This window comes from Etheostoma cragini, chromosome 3 (genome assembly GCF_013103735.1).
Source record: "Etheostoma cragini isolate CJK2018 chromosome 3, CSU_Ecrag_1.0, whole genome shotgun sequence".
NCBI lineage: Eukaryota > Metazoa > Chordata > Actinopteri > Perciformes > Percidae > Etheostoma > Etheostoma cragini.
In genome coordinates, this window is record NC_048409.1 from 2,743,603 (window position 1) to 2,767,903 (window position 24,301).

The 24,301-nt window shown below is 38.3% G+C and overlaps 1 protein-coding gene across 15 annotated transcripts in view; it reads left to right on the forward strand.

The window, feature by feature from the left end:
- ncam1b (neural cell adhesion molecule 1b) overlaps positions 1-24,301 on the forward strand; it is a 79,051-nt gene that overhangs the window by 34,547 nt on the left and 20,203 nt on the right. For 8 of the 15 annotated variants that reach the window (XM_034867957.1, XM_034867946.1, XM_034867947.1 and 5 more), the window contains exons 2-10: positions 2,655-2,729; positions 3,190-3,399; positions 4,016-4,159; positions 5,745-5,882; positions 6,298-6,415; positions 7,654-7,814; positions 11,342-11,484; positions 12,786-12,809; positions 20,118-20,147. In XM_034867957.1, the coding sequence (XP_034723848.1) occupies positions 2,655-2,729; positions 3,190-3,399; positions 4,016-4,159; positions 5,745-5,882; positions 6,298-6,415; positions 7,654-7,814; positions 11,342-11,484; positions 12,786-12,809; positions 20,118-20,147 (1,043 nt within the window). The remainder of the gene's footprint in view (positions 1-2,654; positions 2,730-3,189; positions 3,400-4,015; positions 4,160-5,744; positions 5,883-6,297; positions 6,416-7,653; positions 7,815-11,341; positions 11,485-12,785; positions 12,810-20,117; positions 20,148-24,301) is intronic. The other 7 variants (XM_034867948.1, XM_034867953.1, XM_034867954.1 and 4 more) reach the window with 3 other exon arrangements.

Consider the following 24,301-nt stretch of genomic DNA (forward strand, 5'->3'; position numbering starts at 1 on the left):
CCCCCCCCCCCCTCTCTTCTGTGCTTTGGTGCACTTTCTTTTACAGTGTGTTCAGGGGACAGGCAGCTAGCAGATAGTGAGATGTTTTTTACAGTGTGTTCAAGGGACAGGCAGATAGTGGTCCGATATTTTTTACAGTGTGTTACAGGGGACAGGCAGCTAGCAGATAGTGGTGAGATGTTTTTTTACAGTGTGTTCAGGGGACAGGCAGCTAGCAGATAGTGGTGAGATGTTTTTTTACAGTGTGTTCAGGGGACAGGCACACAGGTTGTACAAAGTATGTTTTGTTACTTAATCACATTATATAACACCCATCTTGTTTTAGAATGGCACGCAAAATGTATTTCTATTGTTATTTCATTTTCTAAAATATGAAGTTATTTAAACAAGTATTGCACATTTTTGTTCATTTATTTCTTCCTATGCTCGTTTAACTGTATGTTCAAGCTAAAAAGACACAGAGATACAATAAGTAGCTTATTTTTATTTATTTATATTCTATTTTATATTCTATTTTCGTTGATAATCAAACTCATAACACCATTAAATTGCAATAATAATCACAGTATTGTAAATCGCAAGTGGACTTTCTTGAAATCGTTCAGCCCTACCATGTAGAGTTGTGGTCTAACTGTTGCATTTTGTCTTTCTGTTACCACTTTACATTCTGGTTTCATTTTTTGAATGTGGGTAGCTGATGCTGAAGTTTTTAAGGCCCCCCCTGCATTGCTCGCCTAGGCCGGGTTGGGAAGTGTTTTCCAATATTAAGCACTTCCAGACATTAAATGTGATAATGGGCTTAACAGAAAACTTCACTTGCCTTGAATAATCATCATCATGCCTCCTCTGCAAATGAGGTTTCTGTTTTGACTAAATGAATACCAACCCTACTTATTTCTTCAGTCCAATTAAAACAATATCCTTATCTATAACATTAGCATAACATTGTTTTAGTGAGCAGTTCATATTCCGACAAAATGAGTGGGGTTTTTGATGCCTGGGTTTTATGTTCCTTCACTTTGAACATCAAATCCTGCTGTCAAAATGAAACAATTTGGCTTATAAATATAAACCTTCAAAGAGCTGAATAACTGCCATGCATGCTATCAATAAAATATAGTCTGACAGCAGAGAATACCAACAACAGGAATTTTCATAGCCTGCATTCAGTTTGTTACCTTACACTACTGATCTGGAAGGAGAGATTATGCTCCACACGCCTACTTAATATCGCTCTTTGGACAGTGTGGTAGATATTTGGTGCATTCTAAGGCTGTGTGTATTGGATAGATGCCTTTGAATGTTCCCATGGATCTTTTGTCAGTGACGTTAACAATAATAATATATATATATAGAACGTAATTGTGATTGTGTGTGATCTTCTGGAATTGTGATGGCTCAAGACATTAATAGATTACACAATGAAGAAAAATGATCAATAATCAAATGCTTAAGTCATTTTTAGACAAAAGTTCCCAAATGTCTATGGTTCCAGCTTCTCAATGGTGATTGATTGCTGTTTTTTATTGTTTTTTTGTTTTTTTTATTTGTTTTTTGTTTTTGTCTTCTATGATGGGTAACCATTGGTTGAAAAAAAAAAAAAAAGAAGCAATTTATAGTCGTTAACTTGGGCTCTAGAAAATTATGATTTTTTGCCAATTACACCTAGCAGTGGTCACTCTGGCATATTCATTTTATGTGTTTTGGGCCCATTAGTCACACTTCTTAGTCACACCACAGGAACCATTCACGGCCCCCAAGGGAGATTCTGCATGAAACAAGTGAAGCTTTGTTCTAATTAAGCACAGAAATGTTTCAGGCCATACTTCTGCCCATGCCAAGTAACATCCGGTCTTTGATTAAGCGCAGGCTTTCACTGAGAAACATGCAGCATTTATCTTGTTAGACAGACAGCATGATCTCAAAGATTATTTTGAAGCATCTTAAATTTAATTTCTCTCAAGGTACATTGGCAGCACATTATTGGTTCTTACCAACTGCTGAGTGTTAACTGAATAATTGCAGTGCTGGCTGGATGTTATTTTTCTTGAAAGGACAGGAAGACTGCAGGCCAAAAAAAAAGGAACAGGAGATGTCTGGGTTTTTTTGGTAACAGGACTGACTGAGCCAAAACTGGAATAGTCAATTTCTTGATGTGCATGTGCATTGCTTCCCACAGGTTTCCAGTACCTACTGCCTTTTCTATCGCTTTAAAAAATGTTGTCTACCGTGCAAAGATAGGGGTGTTACCAATTACAGGCAAGAAAAATAATAACTGCCGAGATTTGGGCCAGCCTCAGAAAATAAGAGTCACAGCTTGATTCTCTATTTTCATTTTAACTGCTGTTATCTTTGATTGTGTGTTTTTAAAGTTTCACATTAAGTTTGTGTACCAACTGTTAACATAATGTGGTAGTAGTAGTAGTAGTAGTAGTAAACATTGGTGGACTGTGAGGATTAAAGATACATGAGGAAACTCAATACTCTTCCCACTAATTGACAAAGAAAGTATAAGTTTTTTGAAATATAAAACGTTGAAAAAATTGATTTCCCGCATGCTTTTAGATGGCACTCATAAAGATGTCAATATTTTCATAAATGATGTTGCTAGATATGTTTCTAATGTTGTATTTTGTGTGTTGTTTCTGTTGTAGTTTCACTGGAAGTGGAGATCACACCAAGTCACGGGGAGATTAGTCTTGGAGAGTCCAAATTCTTCATGTGTGAAGGTAAGTTTACCAGACTGTCTTGACTGTGAACACCCGCAGTTGTTTCCCTTTCAAACTTGCATCCAGCCCATTGATTTTCACTTTTTCCCTCCATTTTGGGGGCATGCCTGCATCGATTATTCCACTTTTGAATTCAAATTTCACGATTGTGACTTCATTTTGGTTCGATTTCTAATTAAAATTGAAATCGTGACACCCTTACATGAAACCCCCTTGAACAGGTTTGGGTTTCTTATTGCCTTCGCCATCTGTTAAAGGCAAAAAAATTGCATAAAATGTTTGGGTTTATTATTGGATGATGTTTTTTCTTATGACTTTTGATATTTTAGTTGTTTACAAGTAGCTAAAATGCACAAACCACAAGCTTCAGTCCGCGCAAGAGCATCAACAACCTCCAGTATTCAGTCTGTTGGCACAGGATAACTGTTTTCTAACATACTGCTCTTCACTGCGCCCTCAGCCGATGCCGCTGTCAAGCACATAGACTGGTTTGGACCGAGTGGGGACAGGATAGAACCGAACCGACCAGACATAACAGTAACCCGTAACGATGATTCATCTTCCACACTCACACTGTATAAAGCTGGGACTGAACATGCAGGGACTTACAAGTGTGTCGCTAGCAGTGGAGACCAACAAGCGGAGTCAACCGTCAAAGTGAAAATCTTCCGTAAGTTTTTGCCTCACGCCATACACTCTCCAAATTATTGAGTGGTATGAGAACAGAAAAAGAAAGAAATCCTGTTTATTGAACTCATAGTATTTTATTGACTGCTCAAGGGCAACACATTACTCTTTTTCTTCTCAAGCGAGAATAGATTTTTCATCAGTTCAATAAACGGTCGGAAGACCATTAGAGGGCTGCTTAATGATCCTGTCTGTTTTGCAGTTCTTGTGAGTAATGGCTTTATGTTTCATGAATGCCAAGCATCAGCAAATGTCTTTCAGAGATGAAATCCTTTTTTTCTTTTGTTTTATTTCCTGTTTTAGGTTATTATTAGAAGACATTTTAACTATTTTATCTATCTAAAGGCAAAGCACAACATTGGACTGGCTGGTTCTCAACTCACAACCTCACACATTCATATCAACAGGGAAGTTGTTTGGAAGTTAAACGGTTCAGAATTTGATATTTTGTACGTAACAAAAATTAACAAAATCAACAAATTTGTCTTCCTGTAAAAGCAGCAGTCAAACAAAGTCAAGAAGATGGTGTTTTGACAAGACTTTTACTTAAAGAAGTAATATTCAATGAATAAAAAGTATGTATGCTTGTTATTTTTCAGAAAAAATCACCTTTACAAACGCACCCTCACCCCAAGAGTTTACTGAAGGAGACAATGCCAACATTATTTGTGATGTCATCAGTTCGCCTCCACCCACTGTCTTCTGGAAATATAAAGGAGCAAAAATACAGATGGAAAAAGATGGTAAGAGCTCTCTGAATAGCAGGGGATCATGTTTCGATTTCATTTGATTTAGTTTTTAGCTCCTGTCATCTGTTTAAACGTTCTTAATATTCCTTAGTTGTTAGTGTTTTGTCCAAATCTAACTCCTTGACAAATATAAACTAATGAATAGTTTTAAATATGCTTTGATATTTAGTTTGCATAATGGTTTGCATGAAATGTTTTTGAAGTCCATCATATTAGAAAGAATCAAAATGATCCAAAATTACTAAATAGTTTCTTGTTCTGGTGTTGCTTTCTGCAAATCAGTTGGTGGTCTTACAGTCTGAGGTCTAACCATACATATATTAATAATGTAATATGGCCAAAACAAGATTTTTCTCCATGACGTCCTTTGTGTATTACAGTTCAGATTTTATAAACTCAAATGACAGCCAATATGAATCACATTTTAAAACAAAAGTCCAACCCAAAACTGATAATGTAAGTAAATGATTGTGACTTAAATGGACATAGACTACTACAGTACATACTGCAAGACCACATGGTCAAAATCCAACCACATGCACAGTTAGAATGCATATGTTTGAGCGTCAGAGGCTGGAAAATGTTGCCATTCTCCCCCAGGGTTTATCCTGTGCCTTGATAAGAAAAAATTAATTTGGTTTTGAATTTGAAAATACAACTGATTCTCTGTTATTCTCCTCTGACACTGGGCAATATCACTACGTGTGTTGGTATTGTTGGTATGCCTCACTGGAAAATAATAAGACGAGCTCATGTGTGGTTTGGGATAGTATTTTGAATTACTACATGATTAAATTTGTTCGGCTCACATTTCATCTCGAAGTGAGCGAGCTCTTGAGGGCCATATTTCTCCTTTCCTGGAGCTGGTGGAAGGAGTGTTGAGCACAGATATGAATGTGACAAAGTGGAAATAAAATAAAATCGAAATTTAAAGTTGTTTTTTTACGTAGGAGTGTCCCAGACAGACAAAAATATTGCATATTTCTGAGACTAATAGCGCATGATGAAAATGCATAAATTCAACATGAAATGTGTAATAATAATGTAGAGATGAATCGGACATCAGTGTTAAAATGTTGTCAGCCAGATACATCAAAGTGAATCATGGCCATGGTTGACCAATTCAGACCACAATTTTCTCTATATATTGAGTTTTATTAACCAGACAAATCTGCCGAATCTGTTCCCATTTCAGTGTATTGTTCAACTGTAATTTAAAAAAGTTTGTGACCGGGTCCCCATTTTTCTTTCTGCTTCAAAACAGAGGAGGCACCACCCCAACTTACGTGTGCCGCTTGTTTTGTTGCCCAAAGTAGTTGTAGGGCACATTTCACATCCAGGCATTATGGTCTGTGCCTTTTGAAATTGCCCCTTGGAAATTGACAATGAACTGCAAGCTTTTAGACTGACACGCATTTGAACAGGAATTAGTGTGGCGATGCCAGGCTAGAGTTCCATTACATCACGATTGAACCCTCTCGGTAGCACAACGCCAGCTGTTAATCATCAAATACTGACTCGCGCCAACTTTCCACACCTAAAACACACCTGAATGAATTTTTCCTTTGTTTCATTTCAGTTCGCTTTAAGGTACTGAGCAACAATCACCTTCAAATCCGTGGCATAAAGAAGACCGATGAGGGCTCCTATACCTGCGAGGGTCGCCTCATGACCCGCGGCGAGATTGATCTGCGGGTCATCAAGGTCGTTGTGAACGGTTAGCAGCCCTCACACTATTTCCTCCCATCCTCCCCTTCCTTTCCTTTGTTCCTGTGCGCATGTATTTGTGTTGCAGGTGTCCCATGATGCTTAAATATGCTCTATATCCTTAGAGGCTCAGCATCAATGTGGAAAACCGTTGCCCAGAGCAACCGGGTATCAAAGATGTTCCATGCTAATGAAGTCTTTTTTTTTCACTTTTTAACTTCTGAGCCTAGAAAATGAGTGTGCCCAAAATAAGTGCTCTGAATTTGTCACAGCTTCTGTCTCTGTTTTCCCCACCCCTGCTATCTATGAGACTATCTGCCTGTGTATGCATCTACCAATTTATTTTTCTTTCTGTCTTTTTCATTTCATTTCACTCTCGCTTTCTCTCACTGTCTACCCCCCACATCTATCTGTATGCGTCTCAGTGCTCCCAACCATCAGGGTATGGCAGTCCGAGGTGAATGCCACAGCAGATGTTGCCCAGGCTGCCATGTTGACTTGTGCTGTTGATGGCTATCCTGAACCCATGGTGACATGGACAAGGTAAAAACTCTGAGAGACCAACGCACTTAGATGCTGGCAAATTGCTGCAATAATTTCAACAATGTACTGTATCTGTTGATTTTTAGAATTAACCTGTAGTTAATCCAACAATAAAGCGGTTGCTGCTGCATGTAAGAAAATCTTTTCTGTTTTTTGTTTGTTGTAAAGCCTGTACAAGTTAAAGTTTTTGACGGTAGTGGCTCCAATTGTTGTGAACAGCGCAAATGGTTGCTGACACACAACATCGGTATCACTAAAAGCTGGCAGCAACGGAAGAGAAAGGACTAATTAGAAACAATAAGCTATGTGGGTGTAAGGGCTTATATCATCTTAAAAATGTGGAAACGTTTTTTTCCTATATGCTTGGATATCTCCATTGGCGGTATTTACCAAAGTTTTAAAGGTTTTATTTTACAGAATCACTTTGCTCCTGCATAACAAATAAGAATTAGGCGTGACCTTCATTTATATTACATCAAAAGTGCAATTTTCTCCCTATCACGAACTTGTAGCCGCAATAGCCAACAGTGTTTTCATTATTGCCTAAAATACAAGAAAAATTAAAATAAATATTACATTATAATGTAAATAAAAGGTTTTTACAGAACCGGAAGACAGAAGCTACACAATAGTCAAATGGAAACACTGACCATTAAATATCTGTACAGTAACAAACCCACATCAGGAAGACACTAAGAAATTGGGGATATACTGGTTTATTCATTGCAATAGGATACTTAATAAGAGGATATAATAGGTGCATGTAAACAGTGAAACCTGAAGACTGGAGTGTCATCAATAGCCACATCATTCTGTGTATCTGAATACAGCCATTGATAGCTTCCTGCTTTGTTAAACTGTTCCCGTCTCGTTCCCAAGACAGCAGTTAAATGTGCTGGTTGTTGGTATTTTGTTACCTTTACCTTTTTTTCTATTTGTGCTGCTAGACAGCACCTGCAACTTATTGAAAGCTGTATTGAAACCCAAAGCAAGTGATCCCAGATAGTTGGGAGCCCAAGATCATTCTCTCATTTACATGGCTGGCAACGGTGACAAACAGTTTATACTCCACTAGGACAAATGGAAAATACTTGATCATTTTTTGTTTGTTAGAAAGGATCGGTCATGATAAGGAACAATTGTTAAAATGTCAAATCTTTTTGTAAAATGGTGCGCTTTTAAAGTAGTTTAGTTTAATATTAAAGTAGATAGATGTGAATAACCCATGTTTTCCACAGGAATGGAGTGGTTCTCGAGGCAGGAGAGAAGTACAACTTTAATGATGATGGCTCCGAAATGACATTAATGGATGTTGCCAAGCTGGATGAAGGAGAGTACACCTGCATTGCCAAAAACAAGGCAGGGGAAAGTGAGCAGGAACTCAGTCTGAGAGTGTTTGGTAAGGGAGAACGTTTCATATACATACATGAACTAAAGGAACAACATAAAATGTACTTGGTGTGTGTGGGAATGAGGTATAAGAGTATGTGGGTGGGGGAAGAACAATAGTTGTCTGTTTTCTAAGGGATACAAGATGAGGTGTTGTTTCAGTGTGGGCTGTGGTTATTTCATGTAAGGATGAAGCTTAAGGATCCCGAGAACTGGCCAAGTGGGATGATCTCAGCTGAACTTTTTGAAGTCTTTTTTTCTTTTCTTTTTGCCCACTAGGTTGTTGTCTTTATTTTGTCACATAACAACCATCATCTCAATCACAACCACAATATCAGGGCATCTAGTCACGGCAATTACATTTTACAATGAGTTATCTGGTTGGGTTGATTTTCCCAAACAACAGAGGTGGCCCGGGCCTGGTTCAGTCGATCTCTATAGGTAAACAATTACATTAAAAATTAGCAACATTTTCCTCATTATCTGAAAACAATTCTTACACTCACAAAGATCTGGTCTCCTTACATCAACATGGGAAAAGATGCAATCATGCATGTTCTTCCACTTCTGAATAAATGTGTTTTCCTCCTGATTCTGACTGGAGTTCTTGAATTAAGTACCTGACAATACCAAGTCTGATCAGATATTTATATTTTCTTGCATGTTACCATAGGGCACACATGGCCTGAAAAACCCTGACATATGGATTTAAATCTGAACTATTTCTCTATAATATTCAATATTTCTAACTAAATAAGCAACGATTAAAGGAAATGCCTGGAGCACCGCATTCTTTACCCCTATTCTGACTGGATTTGTTTCTCTAGGTGAGGTGGGTAAGAGCCTAAATTCTTCAGGTTGCCTCAGGCTTGAATTAGGTTGGGTTTGCGCAAATAAATGTCACTTTTTATTTTTTTAGATGTAGACATTAGTGTAATATTATGAATAATATATTTGCTGTGTAGCTCTGTGTGTGACCACCAGCTGTTCAAAAATCATGTCACTAACAGCCGTTGCCTAGAACAGTCCTGACACTGCCGCCTCTCAATAAAAAGGAGAAATATGACACAATCTGTAATTAACATGGCATATGACAGTTTCTGGGCTGTGCAACATACAAGAAGGTGCATGTTAAAGATAGTGTCACAACATTCCTGTACACCAAAACCTCAGTAATATTTACAGCCACAATTGCTAACAGTTTTTTGTTCTGTGATTTAAAAAAAGCAACATCCTTGTATTATAAAGAACTAAATTCTTAATGAGTAGACGGGTGTGCATCTGACATTGGCGTATTATCATTTTGGCATTTTTTAGCAACTAGTCTTTTCCGTATGAATGAACAAGTAAATGAACAAATCCTGATTGCGTTATTATTATATTACTACCAGCAGCAACATCAGCACCAACTGCAAGCGCAGCACCAACCACAATAAATGTCAGCGTTTTTGTGAGTGTTTTCTAATTGACTTTTAATGTTTTCGTCTGACCAAATAGAAATTAAATACCTTTTTTTTTGTGATCACATTTTTATGTATTTTTATAAATTTAAGGAACAAACAATGACAAACAATTACAAACCCTACACTGAGATGGAGAACGCGTCCCAGGGCCAAAAACAAAAATACATTAGAGGCTCGGTCTGTAAGACAAGGAAAGTAAATCTCCTCTTCCCATGTACTTCCATGACTCATTTTTTCCTTTTTTGTGTAGGGGAGCTCCTGTTTTTTTCCCTTCTACTTCTATATTAAAAATATGCAGAATTAGCTGTTAGCAGTTTTTTTTGCACTGGATGCACAGACAACTATAACTGGATTGCTTTGATTTTACTGAAGAAAATGTAAAAATGTTGTTATTCTCACAGAACTTGTATAGTGTCTTTTTATGATTTGTAGGCAGACTTTATTTGTTCACAATAGATATCGCGGCTTATAATATCTTTGGGAAGTGTAAGTCATACTAAAACGGAACAATGTTAAAACCAATTCATGTGTGTTAAGATTTGTCGACTTATGAGCATAAAAAGGAGTAGTTTTTTTTAAACTCAAATTGGCCTCATGCAGTATCATTACCCCACGTCTCTCCTTTGGCGACTCCCCCACTCCTCTTCCGTGCCGTCCCTGGTGAGGTTTTTGGCTTTGTCCTGCTAATTATCCTTGTCTCTTACAGTCCATTTCTTGTAATTTCCTGATGGTTAAAATGCCGCCTGGAACGATAAGTTAAATAACTAAGCAGCCCTGTGAATATTAAAATCCCTTCCAAATGGGGCTTTACGTGTTATTTATCAGGAGTTTTAGCACTCAAGCTAAAAAGCTAAAGCTTAAAGCTTTAGATTCAAACTGCTGAATTCTGATTAGTGCACGGAAGTATGTGTACCTCACCCACTTCAAACCAGTGAGAAGAGCACAGACAAGAAAAGGAACAGACACATCTGTCATGTGACATAACAAATACCTCGAAGTTAGAATCAGATTCAGAAAATAGATTTTAAACAGGGCTACATTGGAATTAGAAAAGCAAATAGTTGGAGCACTGAATACCTCTGAACTGAAAATATGTTTGGAGAAAAGTGTGTTTGACTGTCAGAGTGGAGCGGCAGTGGCACCTGGGTTTAGGCAGGATTTATTTCTTTCAAGTTTTAAATTCTGTCATTAGACAGTAGCAGAAGCTTTTAAGAGGAGTCGTGCACCTGCAAAATACTCAAAGCAGCTCTGCTCACACACATCAATAACTGTCGCTGTCCACTCTTCACTTGTTTGTGCCGTTCCATGGTCCTATCCGCTCACAATGCTGTAGCCTAGAAAATGGTTCCAGTGTTTTAACCATAAAAAAAGTATCAGAAACTGGGTTACCCAAACATAGCCGACATCATCCATTAAATAAATGACGATCAGCTCTGATGCCAATCCCTGGCTGTGAATACGTATTCACGTGCTTGTTGCTTGCATGCTTGTTTAAATGTTGTTGTTTTAATTTTCGAAATAACAAGATGGCAGCACCACTGTCCCTTTTGTTCATTGTATAATTATATGTTTAGACCCTTTAATTATCTGTTTAAAATAGTTTTTTTTCTAGGCTAATAATTGTAAACTATACAGTATTTACTATATTATACAAAAATATAAATGTGCAGAGTAATGCTCAAACTTATGCTTTAGAAGTAGCACTTTAACACAGTTCGCTTTGCTTTGCTCTGCTGTTGTGACAGTTGTGGCACCCTGCTGTGTTTTCTGGTTAGCTCAGGTGTACAGTAACCCGACAGTTCTCTCAAATGTGAACAAAAAAGAAGGCCGGCTCCTTTTGAGATAGGCTATATAAATTATTACATGAATTAAGTTTGGATCCAAACATGGTTATCACAACTTTGCCGCTGCTGGTACTGAAAAAGCTGCCACCTGTCAAGCTGCTGATCCTCTTCCTCGCTTTGAACTCATCGCACATCCACAGAGGTGCTCTTTTACTGATTATACTACCAAACCACCCGGCTTGTCTTGTTATGCTAGGGCCTTTGAGATGACTTTGTGCTTGTGTTTTCAGTCAAACCTAAGATCACGTACGTCGAAAACCAGAGCACTTCAGAGATGGAGGAACAGGTAACTCTGACTTGCGAGGCATTAGGAGATCCAACTCCCACCATCAGCTGGAGTTCTGGTGAGCGCGTCTTCACCGAAGGAGAACAGGTAAAATAATGAAGACAATGTGGATGACAGGAGAAAGCTTAACACCTAAAATCTTAGGTACTCAGTTTTGGTCCTTGAGGGCCAATGTCCTGCAAGCAATTTCTTCTCCCGAAGTTAATGAACCACAGGTGGTGCAGACTGAAGTAGACTGATATTATTTCTATCCCAGTTGCATACTTTACATTCATTCTAAACTCTAAGTTTTTAAGTAACCAGTACACACTGAGGAAATTAATAAAAAACACTTTAAAAAAAAAGACATGATAGGGGTGTATTGTCACTAATGACAGCACAGAAAGTAATTAAGTTATTTTACTTTGCGGTTTGTGATACATCCGTATTTGAAATTGATTTGTATAATTCTGAAGTTGCAGTTCAGCTGACATCAATTCATTTGAATAATTGTAAGTTCCTGTATGTACAAAATAAAAACTCATAGGAAATTTTTATAATGAATCAGGGCACACTGACCAGTAACCACCAGGGAGGAACACAAAACTGCAGGACGCCGGTGTCTCAAGGAGAAGAATTGAATACCTTTACTCTAAATCTAAACTCAAGAGGTATATTGATCATGCACAAGTGTGGGGGGGGGGGGGGGGCTTCTACAGTTTCTTCAACAAGGTGTACATACTGCTGATTAATTCCCCTGAATTAGCGGCTCCTTCTAGATGGCCCAGAGGATCTTGTGTAATTAGCTCAGTATTACTCAGCCTGTAATGTGGAGTACACTCAGATTTGACTTTGGTCTTTTTTTTCCCCGAATTTCAAGAAAATCAGCATCAGAAACCCAATTATAACCATCCCAAAATAAGCATGCGATTTGAAGCACTAATTAAACTTTGTCTGCTTCTTATTGGACAGCCTTTGCTAGAATGACCACTTGAATGATCAAGTGTTTGTTTAGCATTTTCAATCACCATTATCATTATTCTGCTCATGCTGGGGATTGAAAAGTTACATTTAGTTTGTCTATGGATATGTTGCCACCATCTTTTGAATTTGGTTTCAGCAAGCCTTATTTTTTTCTTTTTTATATTACCAACCATTACATCCTTGATACTATGTCCTTTTGGTAATGTCTTGTAAACTATTCCATGTGCAAACCATCAAAAGCAATGAATACCTGATTGGTATTCTCGTACATCTATTGCCCACATGGCCTCCTCCTTCAAGGTCTTGGGTGTCTTGCTACAGTTGAGTGGTAATATGGGGGGGTGGGGGTTCTTCAGCGATATACTGTAGTTCAAGGAGGAATTTTGGAGCCAGTCCATTTCATGCACTACATTTTCTTCCTACAGGCACATCTAAACAGGATCTATCAGGTATGAAATCCGTGTGGCACAGAAATGTACTAGAGTAGTGTTGCAAAGTATGCCTCCAGATTTGACAAAAACCCCCAGTGAAATAATGTAATCCATTTTTATTGAAAATCTCCCAGCCGTTTCTGAAAACCCCAAGGAATGATCTCATCAGAGTTCATGAGATAGATTCGACTGCTGCATGCTTCCCAAATATAGCCTGAAAACTTCACTGATCTTGTGATAGAAAGTGTGTGGCGCTTATCCCATGAGATCAGACCACAATTTGGTTAATAAGGTAATAGAAGAGAAACACCATTTCTGTGTCGCTGTTGCCTGATCATTTCAAACTTTACATCACAGCATGAGGTTGCCTGGATTTAAGCCCAGCTCAGTCTGTCTGTCATCTCCATAGTACTGTAGATTGTCTAACATTTATGTCAGTATCACTTGAAAATTGAGGGTAAAAGTACTCCGCCTAAAAACCTTTTGAGTATCTAACCCACGCTGCAGACAGAAATAGCAATAAGAGGGTTTGGAACGTACCGATCATAAAGATGGCCAGTGGAGAAGTGGATTATCCTGCAAGGAGAGGTTAAATGGGTTGCTGGTTGCTCTTGGAGTCCATTGGGATTGACATGGTTTCAAACAGGCTACAGCCACTGTGCCACCTGTCAAACCTTCAACGCAGAGTGTTTGATATTCAAAAACAGGTTTTGGGTGAGGCATCACTTTCAGTGCAAAACACGCTCCCACCATATGACGCGCGTCACGACAGGCCTTTTCTTATTCTTTGTAAACCCACACACCCACAGTGGCGAGGCTCAATGTCTGGCACACATGGACACAACCCCCAGTAACAGTTTACACCATTATTCAGTGTGGATGTCCCTCGAGAAGCAGCATTTTTTTTTTGCAGAACAAACCCTGCTGCTGTACCTCGACTAGCTCTTCCGTCTGCAGATTGTCTTCTTTTGTGGCCATGGCACTGTGATAGTGGATGAGAAGAACTCTCAGAGCTCTGCATCCCACCATTATGTGTGATAAAAGACATCACCTGGCAATCTATAATGTAGGTGAGAAGATCGACTCTGGATGCTGAGGGAATGAATAACACACAGAGGCTTTCTGTTATTAACAAAGGAACAAGCAACTAGTGTACAATACGCATTACCCACCCATTTTCTGCAGCGTGTAGCCCTGTGGACGTGCAGCACCACGGCATGTCTGCTGTGCTGTGGTGGCAGTGTGTTTTGCATTTCAGTCTGCAGTAGGTTTTGTTGAATGTGGCATTTCTTTACTTTATGAAATGATTAGCAGCCTTACCGAATGACAGTAGATTAGAAAGAATAGATGTATATGTATTATATTTTCCTCTTTTTAGTTCTAATAATCAGCAAGGGAAATGATTTCCATGGTGGGTCTCTAATGAATGCATGAGGGAAAATGGCTGCTAATTGTTTGTCTTGTTCTGTCTGTTCATCTGATGTCCGTCTGTCATGCTCTCTGTGTACATCATAACAGCTGTATTTCATCTACTATGGTGTGACGGTTGAAACAACATTTGTTTGGGGTGGACATGCTGAATTGGAGAAAAGAATGGCAGCTGTTCCATTTTTGAGCAAACTTTAAAGGATTTTAAGTGCAGGATTTTCTCATTAATATTTTGATAAAAGATCTTTGTATTGGTCTGAAAACGCCCGGGTTCGAATCCAACCTGCAGCCCTTTGCTGCATGTCCTTCCCCATCTCTCTCCCCCTTTCATGTCTATCCATGTCAATAAAGGGAAAAAAGCCCCGAAAAAGAAAACCAGTGCAGATCTGTACCATGCCATTTTGGATTTGCGCTTGTGCTGAATACACAGAAATAATTTTCAGTTAATTTGAATGTGTTATCAGTACTTTGGCTCCCTACTCTGTCCACTTTTATTTCTTGTTTGAATGGTACTGTGCAGGACATGGACATTGTTATGCCGAATTCGTGATCATAAAAATATAAAGCTTTTTATACTTTACTTTCCTTTGTCACACATATGAGTGCTGTCTTGCTTGTAGTTAGACAGGAAATCCAGGGGCATGAAATAAGAGCATTATTGGAGTTGCTGTGCGTGGGAAAACCCCACTGGTTTCATAATATTTAGTTTAGCAAAAAATCAACTTTCCCTTGTACAGTTATTCCCTTGTAGAGTTATTGGATACTGCTCAATGAGGAACAAGCATTATACATGTAAAAACTGACTGACTCTGATTTAAAGTGTATCTGCCCTGACTGCATAGCAGACTGGTCTGTTGTGCTTCATACAGTGGATCAGTTAATATTTTACATTTGTGCGGGACCATAGCTCCTTTTCATAGTTCAGTACTCAGTCCAAATAGGATTAGAATGATTGAAACTTTGAAAGAACACCTCAGAAACTAATGATCAAAAAGACTTTGTGCGTGACTGTGGGTTTGGCTTGGTTCCATCTTTATAACTAGAATAAAGCCTTTAACAACCCTAAAACCCTATTTATGGTTTATTAAAGGTGCTCTGTGGAGTGTTCTTGAAACACAGTTTGTGTTTACATTCAGTATTACTCTCCAAAACACATTGGGCCTCATTCACTATTCATTCTTAAGAAGACATTTCTTGATGTTTGCACACATTTGAGTGTTGACATGTTACATTAAGGTTTTTATCATTCATAATAATATATGTTTTTATTCTTTTTACAACGCATTATGGGCTTTTAAATTAGACACAACACTAATTGTAACACAATTTGTATCAATTATGTTAATTGGGAACCATGCAAAACAATAACTATTCATTGATCAGGCAATTTTTAGACCATACACTGCAAATTATTCTCTTTTTAGAAGATAAAAAAAAACTTTACACTATAATCTTGTCAAGTGAAATGAACTTGCTGCATGGACAGATCATTTCACTTGTTCTGAGTACCTTTTCCCTCAGATTTAGTGTTTTCATCTTGTATTTAGACACCCCTTTTTTTGCAGGCTGCTCACAAAAAATCACATTTACTGCTGCTGCAAGATGTTTCAGATTGTGCCCTGAGTAGGGAACACATCTTCCAGGACCCTTAGATATGTTGCGGAGACCGAGACGCTAATAAACATGGCTGCTCGTTTGGCGTTCACATCCTGCTGAAAGACCTCCACTTTAGTTTTTTAGTTTTTTTTAAGTTTGGAGTCTGGGGCTCCACCCTCTTTAGACTTTTGTTTGGGCATTCTTGACTTAATTCTTTAACACTTCTTTTCAATTTGTTTGCACACGGCTCCTCAGTCTAAATCGGTTCATGTGGATTGGCAGAGTGTTTACCTTTCGTATGCTAATTAGAATCAACTGGCACGAACTTTGAATACACAAGAACAATGGAATATACTGTATCTTTATAAGAACACAATTCTGTGGTTTAAGAACATGAATCTGACATTGACTTTTCTTAGAAATTTTCTTTTTCAAAAACATTTTTTTTTTTTTAAATGTGGATGTTATTGTTGAATGAGGCCCATTGTGTGGATCCTGGAGGTCTAACAAAATATTTGCAAACCCGTTTAACCTGTCCATGACAATATGGTGGACCCTTTCAGTAAAGCTACATGTAAAAATAACAAGCAAAGAGAGCAAAGGGGTAAGGTTTTCATTATGTCATCTTTACCTTTCATGGGAGAACTCTGCCTATAATGCAGCAGATGGAGGAGAAGGTCTCTCGCTCATTATTGTATAATGTTTAAGCAAAAAGATCCGGATAAGAGAATACTTTTTGATACTGTATTTATATGTTCTACTGTATTTAGTACGTGTTACTTCTGATATTTTGTAAGAGATTAGCCATTCATTGTTGGTTTGAAATCTTTGTTTGACTTTGTTTCACTCTGTTTCCTTTTTACTGCTCTCTCGGGTTTAAAATGTTAAGCCAGGGAGAAATAAATTCATTCTGAAAATCCTCCTACACAAACTGTTCACTGTCTGCAGACAAAAGCATTGTTGTGAGGGAAACGGGTGCACAGTGCGAGGATTGAGGGAGATTACTGTATTACACTAGAAAAGCAGTGGTACTGTACATTGAAAACGACGGTGATAAAAGCAGTAAGTTACAAAAAAAGTGTTCTCCCCTTGTGGGTTCATGCCTGCATAGAGTTGTTCCAAATTCAAATTGGCACTTATCTGGGGATAGTTTCGTTTTTTTGTATACAGCTATTAAAGTTAAGTGTTTATATATTTATTTTAAAACTTGCATTAACTTTCACGTTTGGTTCTTTTAGTCCTTTGAATGCATTAATTGCGAGTCGCTCTTGATAAGTGTGTCTGTTTAATAACTGAAAATGTAAATGAAGTATTTATCCATGCTTTGTACATTATCTACATAATGAATGTTTGGCTTATTTGAATACATATTAAATATTCTGCTTGATGCACAGAGTTTTCTAAGCTGTAATTATCTGGAAATAACTATACAGAGGCAAATTGGGGTGAAAGAGGACCAATCATAAAACAACAACTTAAAAGCACAGTTACGTTTGTACTTGATTGGGTGATGGCATATTACGTCTGTAATCTTTGGGTTTTCCTCAAATATTCAAGTTTCAATAAACAACTCTTCGTTTATGGCCTGCTCTGTCTAACATCCAGATTGGCAATTAGAAATTAAAGACCTGAGAAGAGAAATTCATGATTATTTTAGAAGAAATTAAATGCTTAGAGAAATAAGTAATGCATGTGGTGTGGCAGCGGTTTAGACAGGGCATCTGAAACAGAGGAATGCTTTAAGTGTTGTGTGTGGATGCAGAGAGAGCATTGTTTTCTCCAAAGACAAAAGGCTACTGATTTACAACAGCACGCCTGCTAGTTCAGTAGTGGGGTAATGTATGGGCTTCTTCACTAAAATGTCAGTTTTCTATGATGTGCTGGCATATGCATCGTCATCAGTTTCAGTCAGGCGTCACCCAGTGAATGAAACGCCACCAGAGTTCTGTGCATTTATGTGTTCAGCCTATTTGTGTTAGTATGTCTCCTCTTTCGCTACATTGCCTTCTTTACACTTGACAACAATTCATGTCAGAACAAAGAGCGAGGATAATTCTCTATAGAAGGTAACAACAATGGGCTGGAAAAATGATAAGACCCGAGGGAGCCGTCACCATATTGTTCTGAGAGCGTTTGCTCGGAGGTGTGATTTTGTTTAAGTGTCTTCCGTTTTGCACGCTCGCATCTGCTGCTGTTCATTGTCCCTTTTGTCTTAAACAAACACCTGTCACAGATATGAGGGCGATACTTGTCAGCTCACTTACTGCAGGAGCATCGCTGCAGACGAGAGTGTTTGTGTGGATGAGGTAGTGATGTTCCAGACTATTAGGTTGCCTGTTTTAATTGGACTGCTGTTCTTTCTCGGCACTGTGGTGATATGCAGCCAACTGCTGTTTGTAAAATATGCGGTGACTGGGTGTCTTACTGTGACAGGAGGGGACTTACAATGCTCTTAAGAGCACACTGACATTACACTCACAAAGTGAGTTTTTCATATGATTTGTCCTATAATTATTGTTAATACTCCTCTTTTTTTACCTGCTTCTTTTCATAGTGAAAGATGAATCCAGTGTTTCTGTGATATAAATATACTTGAATTCCAACACGCCATATGTTCTTTGTGGTATTTATAAGTTACCCGCATTGATAATGAGAGCGTGCTTTTCAGATGGGAATTAATTGATGGTTTGATTCACTGTTTTGCCTTTCAATTATTCCACCAGATTGCGTTTGTTTTCTTGACATTTTCTAGCAGTTGCACCTGATGAAATAGCTGTTTATCCTTTTGCTTGTTACGCTCCAACACTTTTACTCCATGTGAGCCGTCACATCCCATTGTCATGCTTTAACATTTTCTCTTCAGCGTCATGAATTCCATAGAGCATGCTTTCCAAAATAGCTTTCCGCCTTGTGGGGTTGGGCTTTTCAGTGTCACTGTGATTTACCTTGACATGGCATGCTTACTAGAACAGTTCTAAATATCTGTTAGTTGTCCAGAGGTTTGATTTGATCTGTAATGATATGAAGTAATTCTGTATGCAGTAGAGTGGGAGATAGAACCAACATAACTATGATAATCACTTATTTATCTTGATCTATGGGATTGTATCTCCCTTGTTACTCTAAATAACATTACACACTTTGATTCCAGTCCAAAATTGAGTAGAATGTGCATTAAATGTTTTGCTATTAACATTTAAAATGTGCTGTATCTATAATTATTGAAAATGTAGCATCAATATTTTGACGAGAGAACTGAACTGGGATGCTACACTGTAAATTTTCTCATTCACCAAATTATGCTATGGAGAGGCATTTATTGATATAATTCCACAATGTACTAGTTAATATTTAAAGTTTTGGTCAATTAGTGAATCTTTAGTGTATTCATTCTTATAATACAGAAATGAATGTTTGCAATCCTAACATGCTTGTAGGTTTATAAACATCCACAGCTATCATGTTTTTTAAGGAAAGAAATTTAAGTTATTTAAATCACATTTTAGTATATTTTAGCCTTGAAATACAATCAAAGCATACGAAACATCATTTGAGACTTCATTTGTTACCATTTGGAGCAGAACAACAACAACAATGTGACACAGGCCACCTGTAGACAAAGATTTATTTCCAGGTGTCACGTGGAGTGCAGGAAGAGCTGCAACAAAATTGCTTCTTTCAAACCCCTTATTGCTTATTGAGCAACACAGCAAGACTACCAACTGTTGATTCTGCAATGTACGGCAGTTTTTTTTTTTCATGCACGGATAGAAAACAGTGCTAAACTAGAACAAATTCAGTTTTATTGGGTTTTAGAGTCTAATTATTGCTCTGAAAGCCTCAAAAAATGGATTGTGAGTTGATAATTGCTGTTCTACTTGCCAAACAAGCTCGTACCTCTGGTGTTGTAGAGTAATGAATTCACCTCTTCCTCATAAACCAATAACCTTCTCATCTGTGAGCGTTTGTCGTTATCGTGATGCCAATATACTTTCTTCATGGGGGTTAGAAGCAGTCTTGTTCCAGGATGCAGTACAGAAAATAGCACACCCTAAAAATCCCCCTGAAATACACCTACACATGAAAAAGAAATAAGCTTCTTCAGTAGGGAAATCCTTGTGGTACTGTGACAGACTTTGAGCAAAATCATACATTCAGCTCAGGGACTGTGGATGTACGCAAAATAAACTGGACACTTAATACTTGCATGCAATGTGCAGCGTTCCAGCTTTGCCTGGATAAGGATAACTCTCTAAGAATTGCTTTGCCATTTGCTTGTTGTTGTGTCTTTGTCCTCTACAGGCATCATGGACTCGGCCCGAGCAACACAAGGTATTCTAAATGCATGACTTTCTTCCTACACCCATCCATCTTTCATGTCAGTGGATTCTAATTCAATTCTGGATGGACGCAGATCAAAGTTCTCGATCTGTTGAGGGTCAGGGAGATTATAAACCCTGAGAAAGACGGCAACAGGCTTGTCTGTCTGGATCTCTTTGTTTTACTCGTTTGGTTTCCATGTCACTCAACATGCAGTAGTCTACTTTAGCCTGTTGTTTTCTTTCAGACCTGTAACCTACCTGCAAGGACATAAGTCAGTACAATACTTTTGCCTGCTCAAATACAATTTTCATAATAACCTTTAGTTGATAATTTATAGATTTGATGCATGGTCCTGTTGCATGCAGCATGGCAACCTGTTTTCTCTCAAGAGCAGATGTTGTTGAGGTAAAACTCTGCGCAGATTTCTCTGTCCTCCGACCCAAGTCTCCAGGTCTCACTTAATCTGATGCCAATTCTTTGTCTTTTTATTTCACTTTGTTTAGTAAGTTTTGCACGGACATACAATTGACATTAACGTTCAGGCTTATGCAAACAACCCAGTTTTCCTTTTTGCATAAAAACAAAGAAGACTGAACATGCATGACACATAAGACACTACAGATAATAACAGAATGAAAGCAATTAAATAACATGAGTCAATTTTGAAAGAGAACAGATGTATATTTTAAAGTATAATGATGGAACAAGAATACAACACCAATTGAATAATCGAACAAGGTTTTCTTTTCAATTCAAACAAAAATGATGCCAATGCTTGATTATAAATTCAATATGTGTTTTTGACATTAGAAGTTTTTTTTCATAGTTCTAACTCGTTGGACCGAAAATGAATGAATATGTATGCAAGAGAAAATGAAAGATCTCTTTGTGCAGCAGCCCAGAGACTGTTCCTGAAAGAAAGCAAAAATTGGCATTAAAAAAAAAGAGCTGCCAACTTACTTCACTGTAGAATATGTGTTTTACATATGTGAGAAAATTGGTGAGAATTGCCACTTTGTCTTTTCCAATATTAGTGCTGAGTGCACTGTACTAGAGAACAGTACAGATTCATGTTTTGGGCTTTCAAATGAAGTTTGTGCTCTCACAAAGCGTGACGTTGACAACCAGCTCATCATCATTTCAGGTGCTAGATCAAATATTAGGCTTGCCTTTGTTATTTATACTTTTGTACCATTTGGAAGGAAATGTATGCATATTTTTAGACTATTTGGTTCTTCAAATAGCCTTGCTATTTTATTTCTAAATTACAGGGAGCTCTGCACATCAAGCAAATTGGTTCTTTCCTTTTACTTTTGAGAATGGGCATTCTTTTACATTCACTGTTTCCAATCATCACAAATTATTGACATTTTGACAGTCACTCATTAATAACACCTATGATTTCAAAATGTTTAGAAAGGAAAAACTGCATCACACTCTACTCAATGCAGGAGATAAGGAAGCACCTTTCTCATTAAGCTCATGCTGACAGTAATGACTAGGTTTGTGTAAAACGGTGATTTACACATGGTTGCACATTTTTGTGCATCAGCAGTAATACGTCAGCATAGGTTAACAATCTATTCTAGTTATCTAATCTTCCCAGTTTTAGCATAAAGGATAAATATGATCCAAAGCAAGTGCCACTTTTCCACAAAACATGGCTTAAAACAGAGTTATGCCATGCTACTTTATTTTTTAGAACCACTTTTAGAGGTCAGACACTGAACTGTTTACTCACATGTGTCTCAGTAGCATATTTGTGGTGTCAGGTTGCGAGTGCATTGGGTTACATTAATGTATCAGGCACTGATCATTTTCACTTTCTGATAGAATGATATGGGGCTACGTCCACCTGCACTCTGAATTGATCAGTATGTCTCTCTGCAAAATATCTCATTACAAACCACACGGGAGGAGTATGACCATGGGGCAGTATGAGCATGCTGAGCATGTTTGTTGCAAGTGCGTAGGCAGCGGAGTGTTGATTTGACAAGCCACGGAAGGGAAGGTACATTTAGGGCAAGGTGCATTTGTATGTACACCACTCAACATTTTGGTAAGACATGAGTTTAGCATGTCCTCAGCAGTGTCTCTCTCTCTCTCCACTGCTGGTAAAGCTGCAGAAGCTGTTGGAGAGCTCTGCTGTCAGTTTGGTCTGATTCATTAGAGGAACTTCTGTCTGAGAGTCTTTTATTTTTTTTCCTCCCGTCTGTTTTATAGCAGGTTTTGCACATAGACATGTAAAGTGGGTTTGTATTTCTTATGTAAAGGCAGTAAAGTCCACAAATTATGGATGTTTATAAATAAGAATGTTTCCTATTGACAACCAATCTGGCACACCCAGCATTCATACTGAAAAGCCATTGTTATGAAAACAAAAATGAATGGCAACATTAAATTGCAGTGAAAACATAATTTTCCCCCCGTAGATGACATTCGTTATGGGCCTCATATTGGAAATGAGAGGAAGTAGAGAAGCTGCCCATATGTTGCTCTGGCTTAGGTGACAGTTTGATGCTCCATTCTCTGAAAAGTAGGAGCACACAATTAAAAAGGACTTAATATTGAAGCATACTGACTTACTAGGTCTTTGTGTTGGTACATAGTGTGGCATGTTGCACAGATGCAGGAGTCAGAAGCAGTGCCTCAGGGGTCGAGGGAGAATTTGTGCAGATGGGTCAGAATAAAAGGGTAGTGTGTTATGTAAGTGTCTCTCTGGTCCTGCTACCCGCTATGCATAATGAATGCCTTAGACATGCTTTGTCTATTGAATTTGAATACAAACTAACGAGGGTTTCTCTTACATGGCTGCGCAGACTGGGCCCTAGTTCAATATGTGTAAAAGCATCCGTGCCATTGTTTTGCCTGCGGTTTGAAAGAATCCAATAGAAAGGCTAATATATCCAGTTCTGCAGCACCTTGAAAAATGAACGATTCACAAAAACGCCAAAGCATTGGCAGTGTTAGCAGCATTGATAAACATTTACGTCGAGGAAGATAAGATTTAGGATCTACATAATAGTAATAGCCCGTGCGGGAAAGTGTTCATCCAAAAGTAGAAATTTGGTCGTTCTGAAACTGTACACCCACAGTTTAGTGTCAGCAACCAAAACAACAGAGTTGTTGACCCTGAAGGTCAGGAAGCCGCTCAAGGATGTTGTAATTCTTCATATCAAGTCAATGAAACCAGGTATCTGTAGAATAGGGAGGCCATTTACACATGTCATTAGCCAGCTGTCTGTTATTCCCTTAGCTTCAAATGCATTGGGACATGGGATGGGCCCTTCATCACGGAAACCAAAAACGACACAAGTGATTAACTTAAAATGTTGTTTTCCTAAAATATATGTACAGTGGTGTGAAAAAGTTTTTGCCCCCTTCCTCATTTCCTGTTCCTTTGCATGTTTGTCACACTTAAGTGTTTCGGAACATCAAACCAATTTAAACAATAGTCAAGGACAACACAAGTAAACACAAAATGCAATTTGTAAATGAAGGTGTTTATTAAAGATGAAAAAAAATCCAAACCATCATGACCCTGTGTGAAAAAGTGATTGCCCCCTAAACCTAATAACTGGTTGGGCCACCCTTCGCAGCAACAACTGCAACCAAGCATTTGCAATAACGTGCAATGAGGCTTTTACAGCGTCCTGGAGGAATTTTGGCCCACTCATCTTTGCAGAATTGTCCTAATTCAGTTACATTAGAGGGTTTTCGAGCATGAACGGCCTTTTTAAGGTCATACCACAACATCTCAATAGGATTCAGGTCAGGACTTTGGCTAGGCCACTCCAAAGTCTTCATTTTGTTTTTCTTCAGCCATTCGGTGGCGGACTTGCTGGTGTGTTTAGGATCATTGTCCTGCTGCAGAACCCAAGTTTGTTTCAGCTTGAGTACACGAACAGATGGTTGGACATTCTCCTTCAGGATCTCTTGGTAGACAGCAGAATTCATAGTTCCTTTTATCGCGGCAAGTCTTCCAGGTCCTAAAGCAGCAAGACAGCCCCAGACCATCACACTACCACCACCATATTTTACTGTTGGTATAATGTTCTTTTTATGAAATGCAGTGATGCTTCTACGCCAGATATACTTGGACACACACCTTCCAAAGAGTTCCACTTTTGTCTCATCGGCCCACAGAATGTTGTCCCAAAAGT